Genomic DNA, 21395 nt, shown 5'->3' on the forward strand with positions numbered 1-21395 from the left:
AGGCACAGCCTGTGTTGTGAGGCAGGCATCACAGCGACATTGCCTATTTATCTATCATTCTCTGAGTACAGAAATAATAGCATTACTGTGACTGTATGGACAATCATTCATGCAATTTACTTTCACAAAACACTACACTTGACTGTAGTCTTTTTATTGTTTTTATGACTCTAATGCAAAAAATCTTAACATGGTTTCCTGCAATAAAACCTTATTTCTATGGATAATTTACTATCTATGCACACGGGACATCCTCGCATATTTTTTGTTTATATAAGCTCTTGGGCTTTGCCGGTGTGCCTTTTCTGTCTATTTTATTTTTACCTCACCTAAACAAAAACTCATCAATTCAAACCGATTTACCCATAGATGTAAGATGGTGGCTGTTTATTTGAATTAAATCTTTAAAGACTGCTGTGTTACCTTTAAAATACAAAAGAAGCCACCCTCTGCTTGCTTATCATTGATAATATGGCAAGGTGTGTAAAGGTCTGAACACAGGCTCAACAAAAGCAGCCGTGAACAACCAACGTTGCGAAAATGACTTTACCAGCCACAAACTACGAGTCTTTTCAATGCTGGTGTCCAGAAACTGATATTGCAAATGCCCAACTCATTTAAGTACTGCGTGCGCAAATGGAAGTGACATTATGCAAGGCATGCGTTAATTTAAATGACGTACATATGTTGCCGCCGACGGCACGATATCTGCCCAACAGTCGTCTGAGTTGATCTGCTAGATGGATCGAGCAAAATTCTCGATATAGGTCGCTCATTATTGTCATTTGGCTACTTTATTTACACGATTGTTGTCCGATACGGCAAAATCTGTCATTTGTTGGGCGTTTCAAACATCTTTGTTGAGCGTGTATACATAGCTTAATTAACCCTCAATCTGAATGCTCATTCAAACTCTATGACACACAGGCCCATATACAATTAGCTTTTTCTCCTAAGTTTTCTCCTAGGAGACAATTCTTCATCTTCTATTTAAAATAACTTTTCAGCATTTTGCAATCGACAAAGTACCAAAAAGTAGTTGAAAATCTACGGTACTATAAAAATTATTTTAAGTATGTTCTTGCTTGCTGGTAATTTAAAATGGATTTTATTTACAAGTTGTGGAAGTATCAATTAGGAGAAAACTCAGGTGAAAAAGTGAATTGCATATGGGCCCCAGTGTTTTCAGGATGGCATATTAGAAAAAAGGTTAACAGTATATATGAATTACAATGATTCATGTAACTAAGGGCAATCATTTATTTAGTGCATCTTGAAGTTCTCCTTTAGGCTCCCTGCACACTCACTGCAAATCCGATTTTCAATTCCGATTCCGATTCTGATTTGCAATTCTGATTTTCCCTGAATGCTATCAACAGAGAAGATGAATCCCCTCCCTGTAAATGCATTTGGTGTTTACCAGCCAATTCCTCTTGGGTAAGGATCAAATGGGCAAGTCTGAAAACCAGTCCCAAATCACTAGAGCTTTCAAAAGATAAGCAACATCCACAGCACACACATAAACACAGTATGCTTGGCCTTGGCTCACAGGCCTATTATTAAAGTGATAAAATGCCATGCCAATTGGCGTTACGCGGTCCTGGAGGGAGCCACCTTGTGACCGCCGATTGGCGTTAGGCAGTCGTAAGATGGTTAAATTTTGGCCCACATCAATGTACTGTATAATATTCCTATTAAACCAATCCATTTCTTAGTAAGTTGTTGGAATGTAGAGACCTAACGCCCAGAGGAAATCCACACAGACACTTAGGAAGAACATACAAAACACCATGCAGATACTGTCCTGGCCCAGACACGAGCCCTATCCATATGACAGTGCATCACAGGCAGGGGAATGTTTTGTAGTAATATGCAGAAATGTTCTCTATTCTATTATTGTCCTCTGGATGGCTATCCTACCTCTAAGCAATCCCCTATCTCTTTGAAAACACACTGCAGCTAGTGGTAAGGGGCCGATCGAAGGTCAGTACCCTTAGCAAGAATTCTTCTATTGAGCCTGGCATATTTATCTGTTTACTTTACTTTTCAACTTGATATGAAGTCTGATATTCTACTAGTTTTCCCCTGCAAGATCGTTTTTAAAAAGTGAAATAAATTTACACATTGCATCAAATTGTAAGCAGGGAAGTGGCCTAACATTATAACTGTTACGGTTGTTTTCTAATGTGGCTCAGTGCTCACCTAGGACAACAGAGCTCGTCACACCAGGGGGTCTTACCATGACCTATATAAAACTGGGTCACAACAACAGACATATGACTGTAAATGTATGGTAATATATATAAGTATATAAAAATATTGTTAGCCTTTTCCCTGGAAATGAAATGCAGCAACTACACCAAAAGAACAGAGAATGTATCACTCCAAGTAGCTCTAATATTAACTTTATATAACTGAGTAGCACCTGCAGGCTGACATACTTTCCTGTGGCATCCATGTGCCTCTGGATGTGGGTGTGCTGCATCCTTATGGCTGTAGATGGCGGAGCATGCACTCATTAGTGTACATAGTTGTACTGTATGTGCATGATCTGATACACGTACAGCATATGCCGTGTACATCAGGGTGCTACTTAACACCAGTGTGTTCACATATAAACCCCCTTCTGACAGCATTCCATGCTGTTACTTCTAAGCAGCTCTGGTCTGTTCCAGCCTATTCAGAGTTTTGCTTCAGTGTTTCAATTTAGACTGTGACTATCCATGATCTGCTGCTCCAGTTACCAACCTGGCTTGTCAGCTATTCTTGATCTCCTGCTCCGGTTGTGACCCGACCTGATTCCTATACCTGTATCTGACTTTGTCCAGCCTGCTGTCTGCCCCGACCTTCACACAGTTCATCATCTCAGTCTGAAAGCCACCTGTCTAAACTTCTATAGTCTGTCTTCCACTCAAGCTAGTTCTCCACCAATCCTTACCAAACCCTGCAACGTAACTTCTGTGAGTATCTCTGACTTACATGTAGGTCAGAGATACTCACAGAAGTCAAGCTGCAGGCTGTGGTAAGGATTGGTGGATGATTTGTATAGCAGAAGGATCAGCACACTCAGTAATATGTTGCAAAACTTTAAGCTCTTTTAATACAAAAAAGTTTCCATAAATGCACTTCGTGTACAAGGACCAGCAACTTGCACTAGATAGGCGCCAAAGACACCCAAAGTCCATCAAATGCCTGCTGGCCAACTTGCATAAAGAGTCTGTGAGGGAGTAGAGTCCAAGATCCACACTTCCCAGAAAAAATGTGTCTCAAAGCATGGCTACAGACAATGGCCTAATGCTGTTTCGGGCAGCAGCTCGTCTTCAAGCCAATAAATGTGCTTTGGGTGTCTTTGGCACCTATCTACTGCAAGTTGCTGGTCCTTGTTGTACACGAAGTGCATTAATGGAAACTTTTTTTGTATTAAAAGAGTGTGCTGATCCTTCTGCTATACAAATTGTCGATTGCCACCTGGTGCTCTGGTGGCAGGATCGTTGCACCTTACATACGACTAGGGGAGTGCGGCCAGATTCTACCACTTTAAGGATTGGTGGATGGACACCTACAATGAAGACTACCTCCACCCTGCAGAGTTTTCTGTCTGGCTTTTTCTTGGGACCATGACCTCAGAGTCCTCAGCAACAGAAAATCCATTGGCCACTGGCCACTAGACCAACATCTCTTGCAGGGGCTACGGTAAAGAAGTATGGGGGTGGGGGTCCTTAGCTGCTGCAAGCTAGGTGATTCTGCCTCTCCTGCTGATATCCATCCTGAAGCTTTACACAACTGTAAATGCAATAAAAACAAAAACTCTTATTGAATCTTAAAATATCTTAACTAAGTAGTTAAAACATATCCAGAGGGCTAATAATCTACACTTTTACAATCATCAGAAAATGTATTAGTAGCTGCCATATTCCTGGTTTGTAATGTAAAAAGAACACTCTGTGAAATAAAAATATATTTACATTAAACATAGTAATACTTAATGTATACCTGAAGTGACTTCAACCTAAAGCAGTGTACAGATGCAGAATTTTTGTCTCCAGAAACAATTGCTGGTTATCAATTTGGAAGACAATAGGAAAGGTCACTGAACAGACATGTTGCATTCTGTATATATACAGGAAAAAGGGGACAACGAGGAAGAGACACCAAACGATAACATGTTATAAGCTCAGTAATTGGGTTCAGAACATCACTAAATGATGTTGGGGACACCTGGGCTCTGACATTTGTGTTTCACTCAAGATGAACATAAACAATTGTCTTGGGTGACAAAAAACCCCCATACAAACACAACTGTCAGTGCAATCATGTGCACCTCATCCTGGTCGCTGTGCATTCCTCCTCACAGAGATCTGTGAGCATTTTGCTTGTGACAATCTAAGAAGACCTAAGAATACGATTGTCTGCCTGCACGTTTGTTCCACTGTATGTAGTAATATTCCCAAAGGAAGAGCTCAATAATTCACTTTGAATTAACGTCCATAAAAAAGATGTCCTTGCATTCTAAGAAATTAGGGCACAGGGCTTTGTAAAGAAAGTGACACATCCAGGACACAGATTTGAAGTAATATATGTAAAGCGCATCTGAAGAGTGGAAATAAATACCAGGTCTAATACCCTGACTGGCCTATTAAAACCAAGAAAGGTATTTTTACGGAGATAAACAAGAGAGAATTGTATGTTAAAATTTTCATTGCAAACCTTAGATAGAGAGTACCATTTATAGCAAACACTACACAGATATAATTATACCCTTGTGTCATTTATCACTTTTGCTTTTCTGTAGGTTATTTTATTATTGCATTTTAACATTGGTCAATCTACTGCAGATGCTGGAGGTAAAGTTTCTTTTTTGGCATTGATATGGCATAAAGTATTGTTTCTTCATGCACTACTCTTGTGACCCAAGGAAGTGATGCTGCCATTCTGAGCATCATTCTTATACCAGTCACTTTAGATAGGGTAGCAGGCTATAGGCTTAAGGTGGGTACACACGTCAGATAAAAGTCTTTGGAAAATGAAGGATCACAGACCAATTTTACCCCCTTTCATGTAGTATGAGAGCCATACTCTAAACAGTCTATTCTATGGAGCTGAACTCCCTATCAGGTAAAAATCTTTGCAAGATGCTGCACACAAAGATGCTGTACACATGCAACAGATCAGTATCTGCAAAAGATCAGTTCCTGCAAAAGATCCGTTCCTGCAAAATGCATTCAAAGTCTATGATATCTGCAGATCTCATACACACCTTGTTTAAAGGACAATTATCCGCAGATCAGATCCACCAGGATGGATCTTCAGATCTGCAAATAATTGTCTGATCTGCAGATGATGGTCCGTTAAACAAGGTGTGTATGAGATCTGCAGATATCATAGACTTTGAATGCATTTTGCAGGAACGGATCTTTTGCAGGAACTAATCTTTTGCAGATACTGATCTGTTGCATGTGTACAGCATCTTGGTGTGCAGGATCTTGAATAGACTGTGTAGAGTATGGCTCTCATACTACATGGAAGGGGGTAAAATTGGTCTGTGATCTTTCATTTTCCAAAGACTTTTATCTGACGTGTGTACCCACCTTTAGGGTTGGGTTATAATGAAATGGGAATTGGACAGGTAACTTCAAGGAGGAACAGATTCATTCTTTCACATGGATCCTTTCACACCAGTTGCCTTGTGTACATTCATTGCGGTTGCCCTGCGGTACATCCATTGAGGTTGCCCTGTGGTACATCTGCAATCATCACATTTTTTTGGGTAGTAGTCTACTGTAGAAGTCATATTGTGCTGCCAGTGCAACATACATATATTATCTGATCCTAATCTCATTTTAATGTTTAAACATGTAATTTATAAGCAAATGTCTCCCAAGGCATTATAGTTTCTTCTTATATACAATCATTGGCCTGTATTGATTAGAGTGTTACTTTTCTTTTTTTATGGCTTATGAATCAATACAATAAACTAACATCATGGATTTGGCCCTTTGTTTATCAAGGCTATGTCACACTAGCAACAGTGTTGTAGTCATCTGTTGCTTTCCACGTTGCAATGATAATTTGTTGCCAATAATCTCAGTTTATTATGAAATATGTTGCTAAAACTGCTAGCAAAGTAGCAACTATCCGCTGAGTTTCTAGTAGCTGACTTTACCTCTTACTTTATTCTAGTGCTAACACTACTATTTCTAATACTAGAAATACTGATTTAGCCAGGGCTGTGGAGTCAGCACAAAAATCATCCGACTCCTCAATTTATGAAACCACCGACTCCAACTCCAGGTACCCAAAATTGCTCCAACTTCGACTCCTTAGTCTAAGTTACCAGGGCTGTGGGGTTGGTACAAAAATCATCGACTCCCGACTCCTCAGTTTATGAAACCACTGACTCTGACTCCACGTACCCAACTCCGCGTCTCCAACTTCACAGCCCTGGATTTGGCGTACATTAAAAATGGGTGCTGCGGTAATTTTGGCACTGGAGAAAGACACTAGTGTAATATCAGTAAAATTACCAATATTCTACTAGTTAAGTCTCATAGTAAAATATTGGTAATCATTACCAATATTTTACTATAACCTAACCCAGGCATGGGCTAACTTGGCCCTCCAGCTGTTAAGGAACTACAAGTCCCACAATGCATTGCAGGAGTCTGACAGCCACAGTCATGACTCATAAAGGCAAATGCATTGTGGGACTTGTAGTTCCTTAACAGCTGGAGGGCCAAGTTTGCCCATGCCTGACCTAACCTAACCTTACCCACACATGAACACTCCCTCTCGATGCCTAAATGCCTAACCCTAAGGTCCCCACTCCGGGTGATGCCCAACCCTAAGACCCCCCTGGCGATACCTAGACTTAAGCTGCCCCCCCCGGCTATGGCTAACCCTACCCCCCCCCCCCTTCCCTGCAAGGACCCCATAGCTTCTAACTCCAAAGACCACCGCTGCCGATGCCTAACCCTATCTTTTGATATTTTAAAATTGGCGTCTATGCCGGTGCCCATTTTACCAGGGAGTGTCCAGAGCCCAAAATAACTGCTTCAGTAATTTGTACCTGCAGACTTGTAATTAATTATCTATGACAACAACTCAAATACAGCTACAGTGTACAAACTGTTAGCAAGAGCCTGGGCAAAACTGCAGCTCAAGTGTGTCACCACCATTGTCTGAAGAGTCCTTTCTTGCTCAGCAGACAAATGACAATGAGGCTAATGATTACAAATAAGACATAGCTTAACAGCTGAAACCTGATTGGCTGCTTTGGCCAATGGCTCCAGTTTGCTTACCATTGTATTATTTTGTATATAGCACTCAAATACAAGTGGATCAGTGGTGGTGTGTTCTTAAAAAGTCACCGCAAACTTGAAAACGTTACAAAAATTCTTATGTAGGTAAAAAAAACAAGGTTTTGAAAAAGTAATATTTTTTTTAGAATTTTCTTAGAAATGGATAATAAACAAAAAGATTTTTCTATGTGATAAATATTACTAATTAAAGTAGGGATTTAAACAATGTCTACTAACACAATAAACATGCTAAATTAGTACAAAACTGCTTACTAGGTAATAATGCATTACCATGTCTACCCACAGAAGACATCTAAGTACCCGTTGGCTCCCTAAAGTTTACATGTTTTCCCCTTTAACAGTACAACCATGCATCAAATTGCATTTTAGGATAAATCTTTCCTCATCAGAAATTAATCAAGTATCAGTCATTGACCGTGTAATGTAATTAATTATGTATAAAGTTTGTGGTCAACCATGTGAGTTCTGATCATTGTAGAGCAAAAAAATAAATAAATAATTTTTAAGATTACCTCTCTATTTACCAACAGCTTTTACACATACTCCACGACCTTTGTAATGCTGCCTGCTGATCTCAAAACTTCTCACAGTTTCCTGTGCTCCATGCAAACTTATGTGTAAAGCTTTGTACAATCGTTACATGACACTCAGCCAAGGTGGCCGCAAACTAGAATCTAGTGTGTATACAGCAGCCACGACGCCTAGTCACGTGTTTCACAGGCGTACTGAGTCGAGCTATCACTGGCTGAGAGCAAAGATCTCCTTACTAACCCTGCCCTCCATGTGACATTAATCGTACACTGCTACGTCAACCCTCTGCCCCCTGCATAGCAACAGAACACATCACTTGTCTAGAGGCTAGAGACAAGTCTGTACAGTGTCAGTCCCGCACTGACACCTAAAAGGTCAGTAATGAAGTAAGTCACATAATATAAATATACAGCAAAGGGGAGCTTAAAGTAGGGTGAATTGAAAAGGGCAGGGGTGGCTGCCAGGCAAGCATAGTGCATCTACAGTAGGCACAAGCATACTGGCTGCTAGTGAAAGGGTAACATGTATACAATTCATTTGGACCCCCATATTCTGCAAAGACTTAAGCAGAAAACATTGTTTTAAAAATATAACGAGAAAGCCATTTATTGCTGGAAGCTGTATTGTCTTTACAATATTGTAAGGTGGTATTTTGGTGGTTCGTAACATTTACCTTTAATGTAAATTTATATTTAAAAGAGAGGCTTTCGTCAATCCGAGATGAAGAGATGATTAGTTGGCAGACCTTGCGGTATACTGAATATGCTTAGCATACTCGATTGTAGGTTGGGGAGCCCCACTATATTTGCCATAAGATGCCTATTTCAGGAACTACAGCCAAGCATACTCCTCTGAAAACCACAATCATGTCCTACAATGTAATCTAATAGAGCCCCCGTATATATAGAACAACCACATATTCTGCCGTGTATTTCCTAAATGCTGAGGTTGTGCAGCCTGTTGGGATCACTACCCACCAGCAAGTGTATAGACACTGCAATGCATACAATGGTATAGCACCCTGCAATGCTTTGCAGCTTACATATCAAGTGGAAAGTATGCTGGCTGACAAGGATGCCTGAAAATAACAGGAAGGATTATAATAATCCCCTAAATAGAGGAGTTCTGTGCTGCAAAGGAAACATCATCAATATTTGACTGCAGATGCATCATTTATTTAAAAAGATTTGTGTGAGCATCGTCTACAGCTGCCTCTATCAACAACCACAGCTCTGGCATATTATAGCTCTCTGAAACCACAAGTACCTTCCTGCTATGGAGATTTACAGCAGTTACAGCTTGCTGCTCTATCTATCTATCTATCTATCTATCTATCTATCTATCTATCTATCTATCTATCTATCTATCTATCATCTGTGAGAGGAGGAAGGAAGGTATTTTCTGTCAGGTTGTGCTTGTCTTGGGTAAATGCCACACCTGTATCTGCAATCTGTGAGGAGACTGCTGTGGTATGGTGTCCCCACAGCTGTTCTGCAATAGTATGGTGGCCAGCTGATATGATCAAACATGAGGAAGGTGGGGTCTGCACACAGGATTCACTGATGCAGGGAAACTCTGCATCCCTGGAAAGAAGATGTACAAGACAAATCCACAAACACCATTTCCAAATTCACCATGCTCATCTTTGCCTGTCTCTTTATGACAGCTCGGTCTGCATACCTGATTACACAGAAAGCAGCTGTTTATATGGCTAATGATGTATGATGCGACTGAATACCTAACTGATATGAGCTGTAAAAGACATACAGTGTGACCTGCCAGTGACAAGCAGGGTGAAACCAGTGCTTCATGATAATAATTGGATGTCTGTGATGAACATGAGCTGTATGAAGGGAATGCAGTCCTCATACCTTACGTTTGCGATCTAGGCGATCCCTAGGGATCTTACGCCTTTTCCTTTCCCTCTCTTTTTCCTTCTCGTCAATGGTAGGCAATTCCAGCTCCCGGGCTTTTTTAATAGAAGCAGCAGCATGAGCCATTTTGAGAAGAAAACACCAGCTTCAAGGACTCAGCTCCTATCACAGACAGAAAAAATCCAGTTTTGCTTTTTTTTCTGTCACTAAGTATGTGGCTGTCAGCCAGAACTTTCCACTGTAATCCTCCAATCCACAGAAAAATTACAGGTTGCCTCCATATGCTGCTGGACCCATCAGATGAGAGAACATTGCAATGGCCAGAGAGCATGCAGTTACACCTGAGCTGTGACAGGTGTCTGCAGGTAGATATATAGAAGAATAGAAACTGATTGCAGCATGTGATTATCAGGGCTGGCACTATCCGAGGATCTCATTGACTGTAATTAAAGGCAAGCTTCAGACCAGCTGACAGTCCATCCTTTAACTCCTCACCAAACCAGAAAGGTCTTCTGGGACCTTTCAGTACAGCCTGCGTCCTCTGACTACAGCCAGGAAGGAGCCACCTCTGTGATGTCAGTAGGGGAGGAACAGCTCTTTGAAATTCCACAAGCACCTCATCGCAGATCGCAGAGTAAGAATAAAAATGGTGCAGTCTGACTTAATGACTTGCTGCTGCTGCTAGGACTGCCTCGGATTGAACACATGACTCGTTTCCTTCCCTCTGCCCTTATGTTTCTGGTTTCTATTTAATTATGTTCTAGCAACTGGAAAGCAAAGCAGGTCTGGCTATGCCCTGTCCACCTGCTCCCGACTAGCATCCTTCACATGCATGAATGAACAAGCCATAACAGCCTTCAGAATATTCATATGTTTCTCCGTAGCAAGTCGCTGGCAAGCAAGCGTGAGCCTGAATACACAATCCAGAGATCACAGCCTGGAAGCTGCTGCTGGAAGCACATGTTTCAATCACAGTCAGCTGGAAATGTCCAGATCAACACTTTCACCTTCTATGTCATAAGGGTAGCCAGTGACCTTACACAGAACACGTTGAATGTGCTACACATTGTTTCATTTATATACATTTCAGATTATTTCACTTAGTTTCATATCATATCTGAAAACACACATCAGATTTTTTTTATGTTGAGGTTATGTCACCTGACGTTTAACCATTTGTTAAAACAACAAAATAAGAACACTGGGGCAGAGTAATCATAAGCAGTGCAAGGAAAACTGGAGCCAACTGGTACAAAGGAGGAAAAGATGCACAGATCAATGACTCTGATTGGCTGTTCTGAGCAACCGCTTTACTTTTTCATCAGCTTCAATCAACATTACCTACATTCATTCAATAAGTAAATAAATCTGTCCCAATAGTCGATATTCATCAGTGCATCTGTAATCATTTGCAAGAAAATACTGTACGTCACCATTTAGTTGCTACTTAAAGTGGAATTACATATGGCAATAACAAACAATAAAGTACTTGCTAGGAGCTGACATTGCAAATATAACAGATCATTAATTCAGAAATCTTTGTGAGCAGCTCTGTCTAAACATAAGATACATATTTTTCTTCCCCAAAGTCACTGAATCCTGCAAAACAGTAAAACTCTACTTTGCGTTTGTTTGGTCTTATAAACTGCTACTTCTGTGGTACTGCAGCATGTAAATGATAGGCTTCAGAGCAAAGAGAAATATGGTCCATGAACCCTTTCAGCAACTTTTCATTCACAAAATAGTGTCACTTAAAGAGAACCCGAGGTGGGTTTGAAGAATATTATCTGCATACAGAGGCTGGATCTGCCTATACAGCCCAGCTTCTGTTGCTATCCCAAACCCCCCTAAGGTCCCCCTGCACTCTGCAATCCCTCATAAATCACAGCCACGCTGCTGACAAACAGCTTGTCAGAGCTGGCTGTGTTTATCTCTATAGTGTCAGTCTGCTGCTCTCCCCGCCTCCTGCAGAACTCCAGTCCCCGCCTGCATCCCTTCCCTCCCTGCTGATTGGAGGGAAGGGACGGGGGCAGGGACCGGAGCTATGCAGGAGGCGGGGAAGCAGCTGAGACTGACACTACAGATGTAAAATCAGCCTCACAGCACGGCTGTGATTTATGAGGGATTGCAGAGTGCAGAGGGACCTTAGTGGGGTTTGGGATAGCAACAGAGGCTGGGCTGTATAGGCAGATCCAGCCTCTGTATGCAGATAACATTCTTTATACACACCTCGGGTTCTCTTTAAGGTTATCAGGGTGTGGCTAATCTTTTAGAGTAGAGGGGAAATGTGAACAATATTTTCTTTTAAAGGAAAATTTGTATTATGGGCAATCAAAACATTTGTCATTATCAGGTTGGCCAAAAATTTGCTCCTAAATGTTCAACCTTTAGGCTGGTTTGATAATGCATGTAATGTGTGTGAAATGCAATGAAGACCAGACACAAACTTTAATTCAAACCCTGCATTCAGAGAGTTAGAATAACATGATCCGTTATAGAACAGACATGTGTACATCCCCATGTACCGCCCCATAGAACTGTATGGACAGTGAGCTGGCATGCAGAATTATTCTGACTGCAACTCAACAGATGTAGTGTAAAAGACAACTTAAGCCAAGGTCAATTTGCAAGCTCCAGCAAGAAGTTAATGTTCCAAAGCATACTGAAGGTGGAAGTCTAGACTAATCATAAGTTAAAAGTATGTGAACGTAGGTTATGTGCTGTAGGAACTGTATTAGGCCTGGTTCACATTAGCGGTTGTTTGCCAAATGGACCGGATGACCTGACCGGATCCGGACCGGATCCGGATCGGAACCGTACGGTTCTGATCCGGATCCGATCCGGATCCGGTCAGGTTGCATCAGGTGTCCATCAGGATGCGATCCGGATCCGTTTGGCAAAAGTTCGTTAAAAACAAAAAAAATGTTGGGGTCTGGGAGGTCAGCAGAAGGGGGACCTGTGGAATCAGGCCCTCTGCTGTTTAGCACTCACCTCCACCTCCGACATGCTGCCAACATCTCCGGATCCGGATCCAGCTGTGCTGCTCCACTCCAAAATGCTTGCCCATGTGTCCCCATCCAATATCGCCGCAACAATCCCCATAGGAAGTGGGGTAGAACATCCGGATTTCTCAGCCAGTGTGTTGTGCGCTCTCCGGTTCCTATTGGTTTGTATTGGCCGGATGGTGCAGTCCGGCTCCGCCCCGGATACGGCTGCCGGAGGAGCCGGATGAAAAAATAGCGCATGTTGGAATGGAGGCCGGAGTCCGGATCCGGCCCGGATCCGGTCCGGCTCCGGTTCGGCAGAACGGACGCATGTGAACGGACGCATAGGCTTTCATTGCTATGCCGTGCGTCCGTTCCGTCCGTTCTGCAAGCGGTGCGGCTCCGGCACGGCGATTCCGGAGGGCCACCGCAAGTGTGAACCGGGCCTTAGGCTTTATCCAACTGCAACTGACCCAGCACTGTATCCACATTGTTTAAATACACGGTACTACTCAAGGATCTAATGAAGTTCCAATGCCACTCCTGAGCAGATGCATACCATACCAGATGAAGGCACTGCATTAGCTGTGGGGAAAAATCTCGTACTGGTCTGGTCTGTACACATGGAACCACAGCACACACAGTACAAATGGAAATGTGTCAGGGCAGCATGGTGGCGTAGTGGTTAGCGCTCTCGCCTTGCATCGCTGGGTCCCCGGTTCAAATCTCAGCCAGGTCAACATCTGCAAGGAGTTTGTATGTTTTCCCCGTGTCTGCATGGGTTTCCTCCAGGTATTCTGGTTTCCTCCCACATCCCAAAAACATACAGATAAGTTAATTGGCTTCCCCCCTAAAATTGTCCCTCGACTACAATACATACACTACACAATATAGACATATAACTATGGTAGGGATTAGATTGTGAGCTCCTCCGAGGGACAGTTAGTGACAAGACTATATATACTCTGTACAGCGCTGCGGAAGACGTTGGCGCTATATAAATACTAAATAATAATAATAAATGTGTGTATGGACCCCTGAGAAAGCATGGGCCTTTTCTGCATGTCCAATAGTCTACAGCAGCAAATGAGCAGGCAACAGACCCCCACACTCCCTTAAAATTCCCATAAATTACTGCGGCACAAGCACAATTCACTATTCCTCAAGACCACTTTCACACAGCAAATTGTAGGCTTCTAATAAATATAAATGTGGAAAAAACTCTAATCATAATTTATCAAATAAGTAAGAAAAGCTAATGTCCATGATATGCAGGTATTATCAATAAAGGGCTAGATATTAATATACGCAGATATCACCAATAACAAGCAGATAATGCAAGTAGTATCAATGGTATACAAATTTTTCTAACAAGCAGATAATATCAATCCCAAACAAATGATACCAGTGACCGGTAGATGGTTATAAGTAGATTTGAGTAGACAGATTAGTTCTAATGTCAGGCGGTTAGTGACGAGTAGATTCTAGAAGTAGATTGGCAGTGAGGTAAAGTCTGACACATAGATTCAAGTGGAAGACAGGTAGTGATTGGGCCATTCTAGTGGCAGACAGGTACTGATGGATAGACTCTAGTGGTAGGCATGATTTGGTGACAGTTATAGTGACAGACAGTAGATAACCATATGTAGTTGACAAGTATAAGCATGTAGTAGGTGACAGGCTGTAGATAAAGAGTAGTGGCAAGTAGTGAGTGAAAAGCAGTGGCTGATAGCGGCAAGTAACAGGCAGTGGCAGATGGTAGTGAAAAACAAACAGGTACAGGTAGTGAGTGACAATTAGAGCAGTAATCAGTTAATCAGTGACAGGGTAGTGATGGGTAGTGGTAACTAGTGGGATGATGACTTGAGGCAGATAGTGGGTAATCTATAGTGGAAGATAGTGTGTGGCAGAATGTGGCAAGTAGTCACAGAAAGTAGGTGACATGTTGTGGCAGATAGTGGTTGATGACTGGTGACAGATAGTGGGTTACAAGTAGTGGCAGACAGTGGGCAATGGCTAGTGGCAGATAAGGGGGTGGGTTGTGCCAGCTAGTGTGGGACAACTAATGGCAAACAGTGGGTGATGAATAGTGACAGGTTAGTGAGCTCAATTAAATGCTTAATAAATAACAACAAGGCAAGGTTAGTGAGTGACAGTAGGTGCATGCTTTTTGTACTTGGCAGCAATCCAATGCACAGGTTTTCTAGAAATGGCCCAGCCTTAAAAAGGAACTTCAGCCTAAACAAACATTCTGTCATTAAGTTACATTAGTTATGTTAATTAAAGTAGATAGGCAATATAATCTCTTACCCACCCTGTATTAAAAGAACAGGCAAAGGTTTGTGATTTCATGAGGGCAGCCATCTTTTTGGTGGAAAGGAGGTGACAGGGAGCATGAGACACAGTTCCAAACTGTCCTGTGTCCTGATCACCCCTCCTAGTTGCTAGGCAACGAGAACAACAACATCAGAAATCCCATCATGCTTTGCACAGTATTAGGGGAAAAATGTCTGGGCAGTTTTCTTTGATGGGGCGGAGCTTAGCTTCTAAGCAGCTAAAAATTAGGCTTGGTAATGAAAAACAAAGTTCTGATGCTGTGAACCTGTTAAAGAAATATCAAGCCTTTTCAGTGCTGTTAAGTAGATTTTAAGTCTGGAGGTTCACTTTAACTGTATAAAAGTGCTGATTAGCACAAAAAGGCTCCACTGAAGGGTCAGCATCTAAGTTCACTCTGATGAATATGGTGATGTGGTTCTACAAATTATCACAATCAAGACTCCTTCACTGATGATTATTAAAACCAGAACATTTTAGCTTTATTTTGTTACCAATTACAGCTTTCATCTGCACTCAAAGTGACCTAGACCCGGAATTCAACATGTAGGTTGGGTCTCAGGCAGAGCAGAGGGCTTCAGGAATCGTAAAGGAAACCCGAGGTGAAAATAAACTTATGAAACTAAACTACTCTTGTAAATTAACCCCTATTTTTTTTAGAATTCCAAAGTTGTATTTTCTTTTTAGAAGCTAAAAAAATCTATTTAATGTTGTATCGTGTCATATGAATGATACAGTCTTTCAGTGTCCAGAAAGGTAAAATATATGAAATATTGACCTTTTTATCTATCACCTGCACTAAGAAACTGTTCTATTTCAGGAAAGTGTTTTATGATTGTAATTACTTATCAGTGAGGGTTATGCTATAGTCAAACTAGGTCACAACTAGAACAAAACTAGTTCTAGTTTAACGCTTTCAGGCCGAAAAAGAAGAACCCAGACACAAACTAGCTATTTAAATGCCTGGCACTGTACATACACATGTCTGGCTCATGTCACAGGCCACCTCGGGTACACTTGAAGTCCCACACTGAAACTCCTTTCACAACCCTCCCAGTGTTCTCCCCAGAATTTTTTTCCAGCCGGGTGGCCTGAAAAAGTAGCCGGGTGGGTCGAGATGAAAATGCTGGGCAACTCTGCTTACAGCATAGGAGGAGGTGAGGAGGTGAGCCGATGACAGCCGGGTGGTCACCAAATCTAGCCGGGTGCAGCACCCGGCTAAAAGAGCCTGGGGAGAACACTGCCTCCCCTCCCCGTTGTCTTCAATCTATTCCAATTAATTAAAGCAAAGGCAGAATTTAGCTGGAAAATGACATTTTAGTCCACCCTTGCTCTTCTTGAGTCAATCATTAATAATACACTGGGATCTTTCATGCATGGGGTGCATGTTTTGCAGATTTAATCCTTGCTTATTAAAGGTAAAGATCAATTCAAAATGGTTTATTGTATATAGATGCTGGCACTATAGAAATGCAAAATAATAACAATAAAAATAGGGATTTGATTTACATGTCCATAAACAGACCTCACCAGTCCCATGAACAACTCTTCTTCCCCACTTGTTTTTATTTTCTCAAGAAAACAGACCAGGTCAGGTTGGCAAATAACTGAGATATGTACAGCAGGAGACATTGGCAGTGCTTCCAAACAGAGGCTGCACCCGAAATAACTACCTGCAATAGATGTGCAGAGCTCCACAATATGGACAAAAGTACACAACTTGCATTCAAAACAGGTACAGCAAAGGAGGGAGTACGCTTCAGCATAAATAATATGTGCACAAATTATTCCTTACTAGACTTCCCCACGGTGATGATGGGCCTTCTCAGTGAAGACCTAATGCTAGTCTAATGATAAAAACATCATTTTTTCCTAGTGCTGCTAATCATACAGAGGCGTGCTGCACCTGTGGGGCTCTGCATGCCCCTGTTGATCTTCATTTTAGTTGCAGCCATTTGTTTGATGAGAGCGCTGCCATTTGTTTGATGTCTGTTTGAACAAATAACTGAGATAATCCATGCTTTATGGAAGTCCAATAAAATCAGTCACTAAAGGCTGGGCTGATATAGATGCAACAGAAAGCTAGTTTATGAAAAAATAAAGACAAATTATTCCTTATAGGGAACCATAAATGTGAGGAATACGGAGGCTGCCATCTTTATTCCCAGCGGCTGGCTGTCATGTTGACTTTAGCTGCTTTTGAGTCATACAAGCATGCAATCAGTGGAGTCAGACCAAAGTCAAATCACCTGATCTAAATGCTCATTCCAGGTAAAAGACTTAGGGCCATATGCAATTACATTTTTCTCCTGAGTTTTCTCCTGGGTGATATTTTAAAATTTGTCAATAAAATGCATTTTAAGCCATCAGAAAGCAAGAAAAGGTTTAAAATAATTTTGATAGTCCTTTTTCATTTATTTTTGGGTACTTTTTTTAGTTGAAAAGTGCTGGAAAGTTATTCTAATTTGAAGATAAAAAATTATCTCCTGGGAGAAAACTCAGGTGAAAAAGTGAATTGCACATGGCCCTTAACCTCTTGAGGACCACAGGATTACACCCTCCTAATGACCAGGCGATTTTTTACAATTCACACCACTTCAGCTTTAACAGTGTGCTGCACGGCAATACAACTTAGCACATTAATGAATCTTGCCTCCTTTTCTTGCCACTAACAGAGCTTTCTGTTTGTGGCATCTGATTGCTGCTGCAATGTTTTTTTTTTAAATTGATTTAAATGTACTTTTTTTTTTTTTAAATAAAAATGACTTTTTTTTTTCTTTTTTTCTGCGTGCAGCCAATTCTTTTTCTAGTGAATGGCAGCATTGCTAGCAAAGCATGTCAATCTAACCAACTAATTAATGAATCAATTTGTCAACCTTGACAATATGTATTTGGAACACTGTAACATGTAACATGGTCAGTGATCATGAGTGATCATGTGACTAGGAGCAATCTGCTTCTGATTGTTGTACTTTGCACACCTGGTAGAATTTCCTGTTCAGAAAGATAGCAATGAATAAAATATTCCTGTACACTGGAGAGGAGTTAGAATCCTAACTTTCTGTCCCAGACACAAAAAGTTTTTATATTAATCTCAAAAGGTGTTGTGAAGGTCACCATTTTTCTCCTATGAGGCAAACTCACTGCCTCCTGCAGGGCTACATTAACCTCCTTGGCGGTAACCCCGTACTACACACAGGGTAGCCGCCGCGGAGGATCACATGGCCCCAGGACTTTAAACTTTTTTTAAAAAATGGTGGCATACGCTTTAGCTAGCGGTTCGCTAGCTAAGCGTATGCACAAAGTTGCTCCGGTCCCCCGTGATAGCTTCCAGTATACGTACCCCCCCTGTGGTGATATATTGGGGTGCTGATGATATTAGGGAATACAGGAACATATTTCTGTCATTTTTCTGTCTACTATGGCTGCTAAAAGCTAGTCTGGCTCTTGAAGGTGCCACCAGGCCCCAGGAAATGGTTAATGTGATTGTGTGTGTGTGTCAATAGACCGACATTAGCATACAATTTCTCTGGACAGCCAGAAAAAGGTAATGAGGTTCCCTTTTGTCTGCCACCCTGCAAATGTGGGGCATTGCTTTGATCTTTTGTATTAATGTAGACGACTGCCTGTTAGTCAAAACAATATCCGACTAAGTGAGTCTGCCAAGTTTAAAGTGGACAGGAATGTTTGACATTTACATATGACAGGCCTACTGGAATGTGGAGGAAGCCTTAATCAATGGTCACCTGGCGTGGGGGAAGTCCTTTTTGATGACCTGAAAACTGAGCCAGGAAAAACCTTGAAATTCGCATGTCATAGCTAGCCAAGATGTGACAAGTGGCTCAGCAGACCGTGATGTCACAAACGGGGAAATTGCGTTAGTCTTGGGGCAAGAAACTGCCTCTGGCCAGGAAATGGCTTATTATGCCAAGAGCAGTCAAGTCCCCACCTTTGATCTGCTGTGAAATACACTTTTAAAACTAGTTCTTTCCCTCCCCAAGGAAGTTGCAGCCTCCAGGCGTATCTCACAGTATAAAACAGCAGCTAGGATAACCACAACTCGTAGTTCTTGGAGATAGCACACAGCTAGAACTAACCTGGTTGCTGACCAGAAAGTGCGTACTCCTGCAACAACGCCCAGATCGATACGCTGGTACGTTTATTTCCCTTTTAGTTTGCAAATCGCTTTGTGTGTATTTTTGTAACTTTTATCTTGTACTTTTTACTTTGTACTTTTTTTACTTTGTTTTTTGTACATCTGTTGTATATATTACTTTCTGCACTGTTCCACTTTTTTCCTGGAATATTAAATTATTATTTAATAAGATTGACTTCTGCTGTACTAAACTAACACCCATAGCCTAGAGGAGACTGCAGTGTAGCTGTGTATAAGTCCATGCCTAATTGTATGCTTCAGCAACACTACCATATGAAATTGTAATTGCATTGTGTGTATGGGGCACTTCTGCGCTCGACAGCCGAGTGGGAAGTCTAACAGTATCGTTCGGAACGACTGTTAGTGGTTTTGCTTCACTACAGTGCAAGATTGCAACTGTGTGTGTGTGTGCGTGGCGTTCTCGTATTCGGCCTAAGCGCAAAGCTGACCCAAATACGAAAACTCAGATTGCGTGTTGAGTGAACGTGTCTAGCAAACCGCTAGTGGTGGCAGTAAGGAGCTTTTGAGGGGTCACAGCCTTGTTTGTAGCTCGAATAAGGCTGCTACCCGCTTGATCTGGTCAAACCCGCAGTCGGGAACCGTATACGCAGGCGTGCCGCGGGCCGGTTCTTGACACCCCCAGCGTTCCCACGCCGGTGCAGCCTCCCAATCGGCTTCAGGCTTCGCGATGACAGCAATCAGGATTGCAGCTGACGTCATGACGTCATCTCCGATCGTCGCATAGCAACGATGGAAGCCGATCGGGAAACTGCGCTTTTCGTGGGATCGTAGCGAGGTATATATAGCCGGAGGCGATCGGCGGGCATGGGAGGGACCGGAGCAACTTTTAACATACGCTTAGCTAGCGAAATGCTAGCTAAAGCGTTTAAAAAAAAATGGGGGGGGGGGGGGCAAAAAACCTCCTGGCAAACGCAGCCTCAGAAACTGCGTACCGCCAAGGGGGTTAAAAAGAGGTGCCGCAAAAAAATAAAAAAAAAATGGTGCAGTGTGATGCCGATAATGGCATCTTGCTACTAAAGTTTATTTATTTATTTATATAGCACTGACATATTATGCAGGGCTGTACAGAGTATATGTTGCAGCCAGGCAATCACCAAGCAGGGACTGAAGCCGCATGGTGATTGGCTGGCCGGACTCCTGCAAACTAGTAGAGAAGTATGAAGTAAAGAAGCAAAATCACCCAGAAAGCAGGTAATGTATACAAACCTTCCTGCCTACTCTCACACTGAACCCTCCCTCTACCTATGCCTAAACCTAACCGCTCCAGCCCCGCTGCCAAACCCAGGACTACTTCCCCCTCCCACTTCCACCCTGCTCGCCAAACCCCCTGCCTCTATCTACTCCCTGCCACCAAGGGCGGCAATAGTGAAAGCTGGGCAGGGAGATAAGGGAGATTCAATTATGGTGCCCGATAAATAGGGGGCGCTAGACACCTGCTATTTGTCGGGCGCCACAATTTAACCTTCTTGCCACTAAACTCGACTTGTACGATTGCCACCTATGGCAGTGTCATTTTTATAGGCGCTTGTCCTGCACCACTTTTATCTGATCCCTCCTACAGGTCTAAGGAAAGTCAGATGACCAGACAACCAACGCAAAGGGGAAGGGCAGTACTTTTACCCCAGAGTACAGCAATTTAATGTCAGAATGACATGATGGCCATATTATTTACCAATACATTTCTACCCATTGATAGCTGCTATTAAAATAATAAGCAAACTAATAGTAAAATCAGACATTTCTTGATATTTTAAGGGATAAACATCACAACACAGCCAGATATAACAATCTATAGCATAACAATCAGTATATTTAACCTAGTGAAACTGATATGTTAAGAGCTTGCTCAAGAAAAAAATAAAATGTTGTCACAATATCAAGATGTAACCTTTTACACAAATTATATACAGTACTTGTCAATAATAGGTTGAATTGGTGGTGCTTTGCTTAATGGTTATTGTGCTTCAGTACAAACATCTGTATACAATGGGCTTGATTCACAAAGCGGTGCTAACTGTTAGCACGCCTGTGAAAACCCCCTTAGCACGTTTAAACTTTACGCGCGCAAAACTTTACGCGCGTAAAACTTTACGCGCGTACTGCACAGAGCACAGGGCGCACCGCGCGAAGTGCCCATTAAAGCCTATGGGACTTAGCGCGCATAAAACTTTGCGCG

At 42.0% G+C, this 21395-nt stretch overlaps 1 protein-coding gene across 10 annotated transcripts in view; it reads right to left on the bottom strand.

Annotated features, from left to right (window-relative positions):
• Positions 1-21395, bottom strand: part of ANK2 (ankyrin 2) — a 700071-nt gene that overhangs the window by 305522 nt on the left and 373154 nt on the right. For 6 of the 10 annotated variants that reach the window (XM_068281150.1, XM_068281176.1, XM_068281158.1 and 3 more), the window contains exon 1: positions 9722-10468. The exons of 3 other annotated variants lie outside the window; for them this stretch is intronic. In XM_068281150.1, the coding sequence (XP_068137251.1) occupies positions 9722-9850 (129 nt within the window). In that variant the 5' untranslated portion in view covers positions 9851-10468. Of the gene's footprint in view, positions 1-9721; positions 10469-21395 lie in introns of those variants that run through there. One more of the 10 variants, XM_068281167.1, reaches the window with a different exon arrangement.

Source organism: Hyperolius riggenbachi, chromosome 1 (assembly GCF_040937935.1).
Source record: "Hyperolius riggenbachi isolate aHypRig1 chromosome 1, aHypRig1.pri, whole genome shotgun sequence".
Lineage (NCBI taxonomy): Eukaryota > Metazoa > Chordata > Amphibia > Anura > Hyperoliidae > Hyperolius > Hyperolius riggenbachi.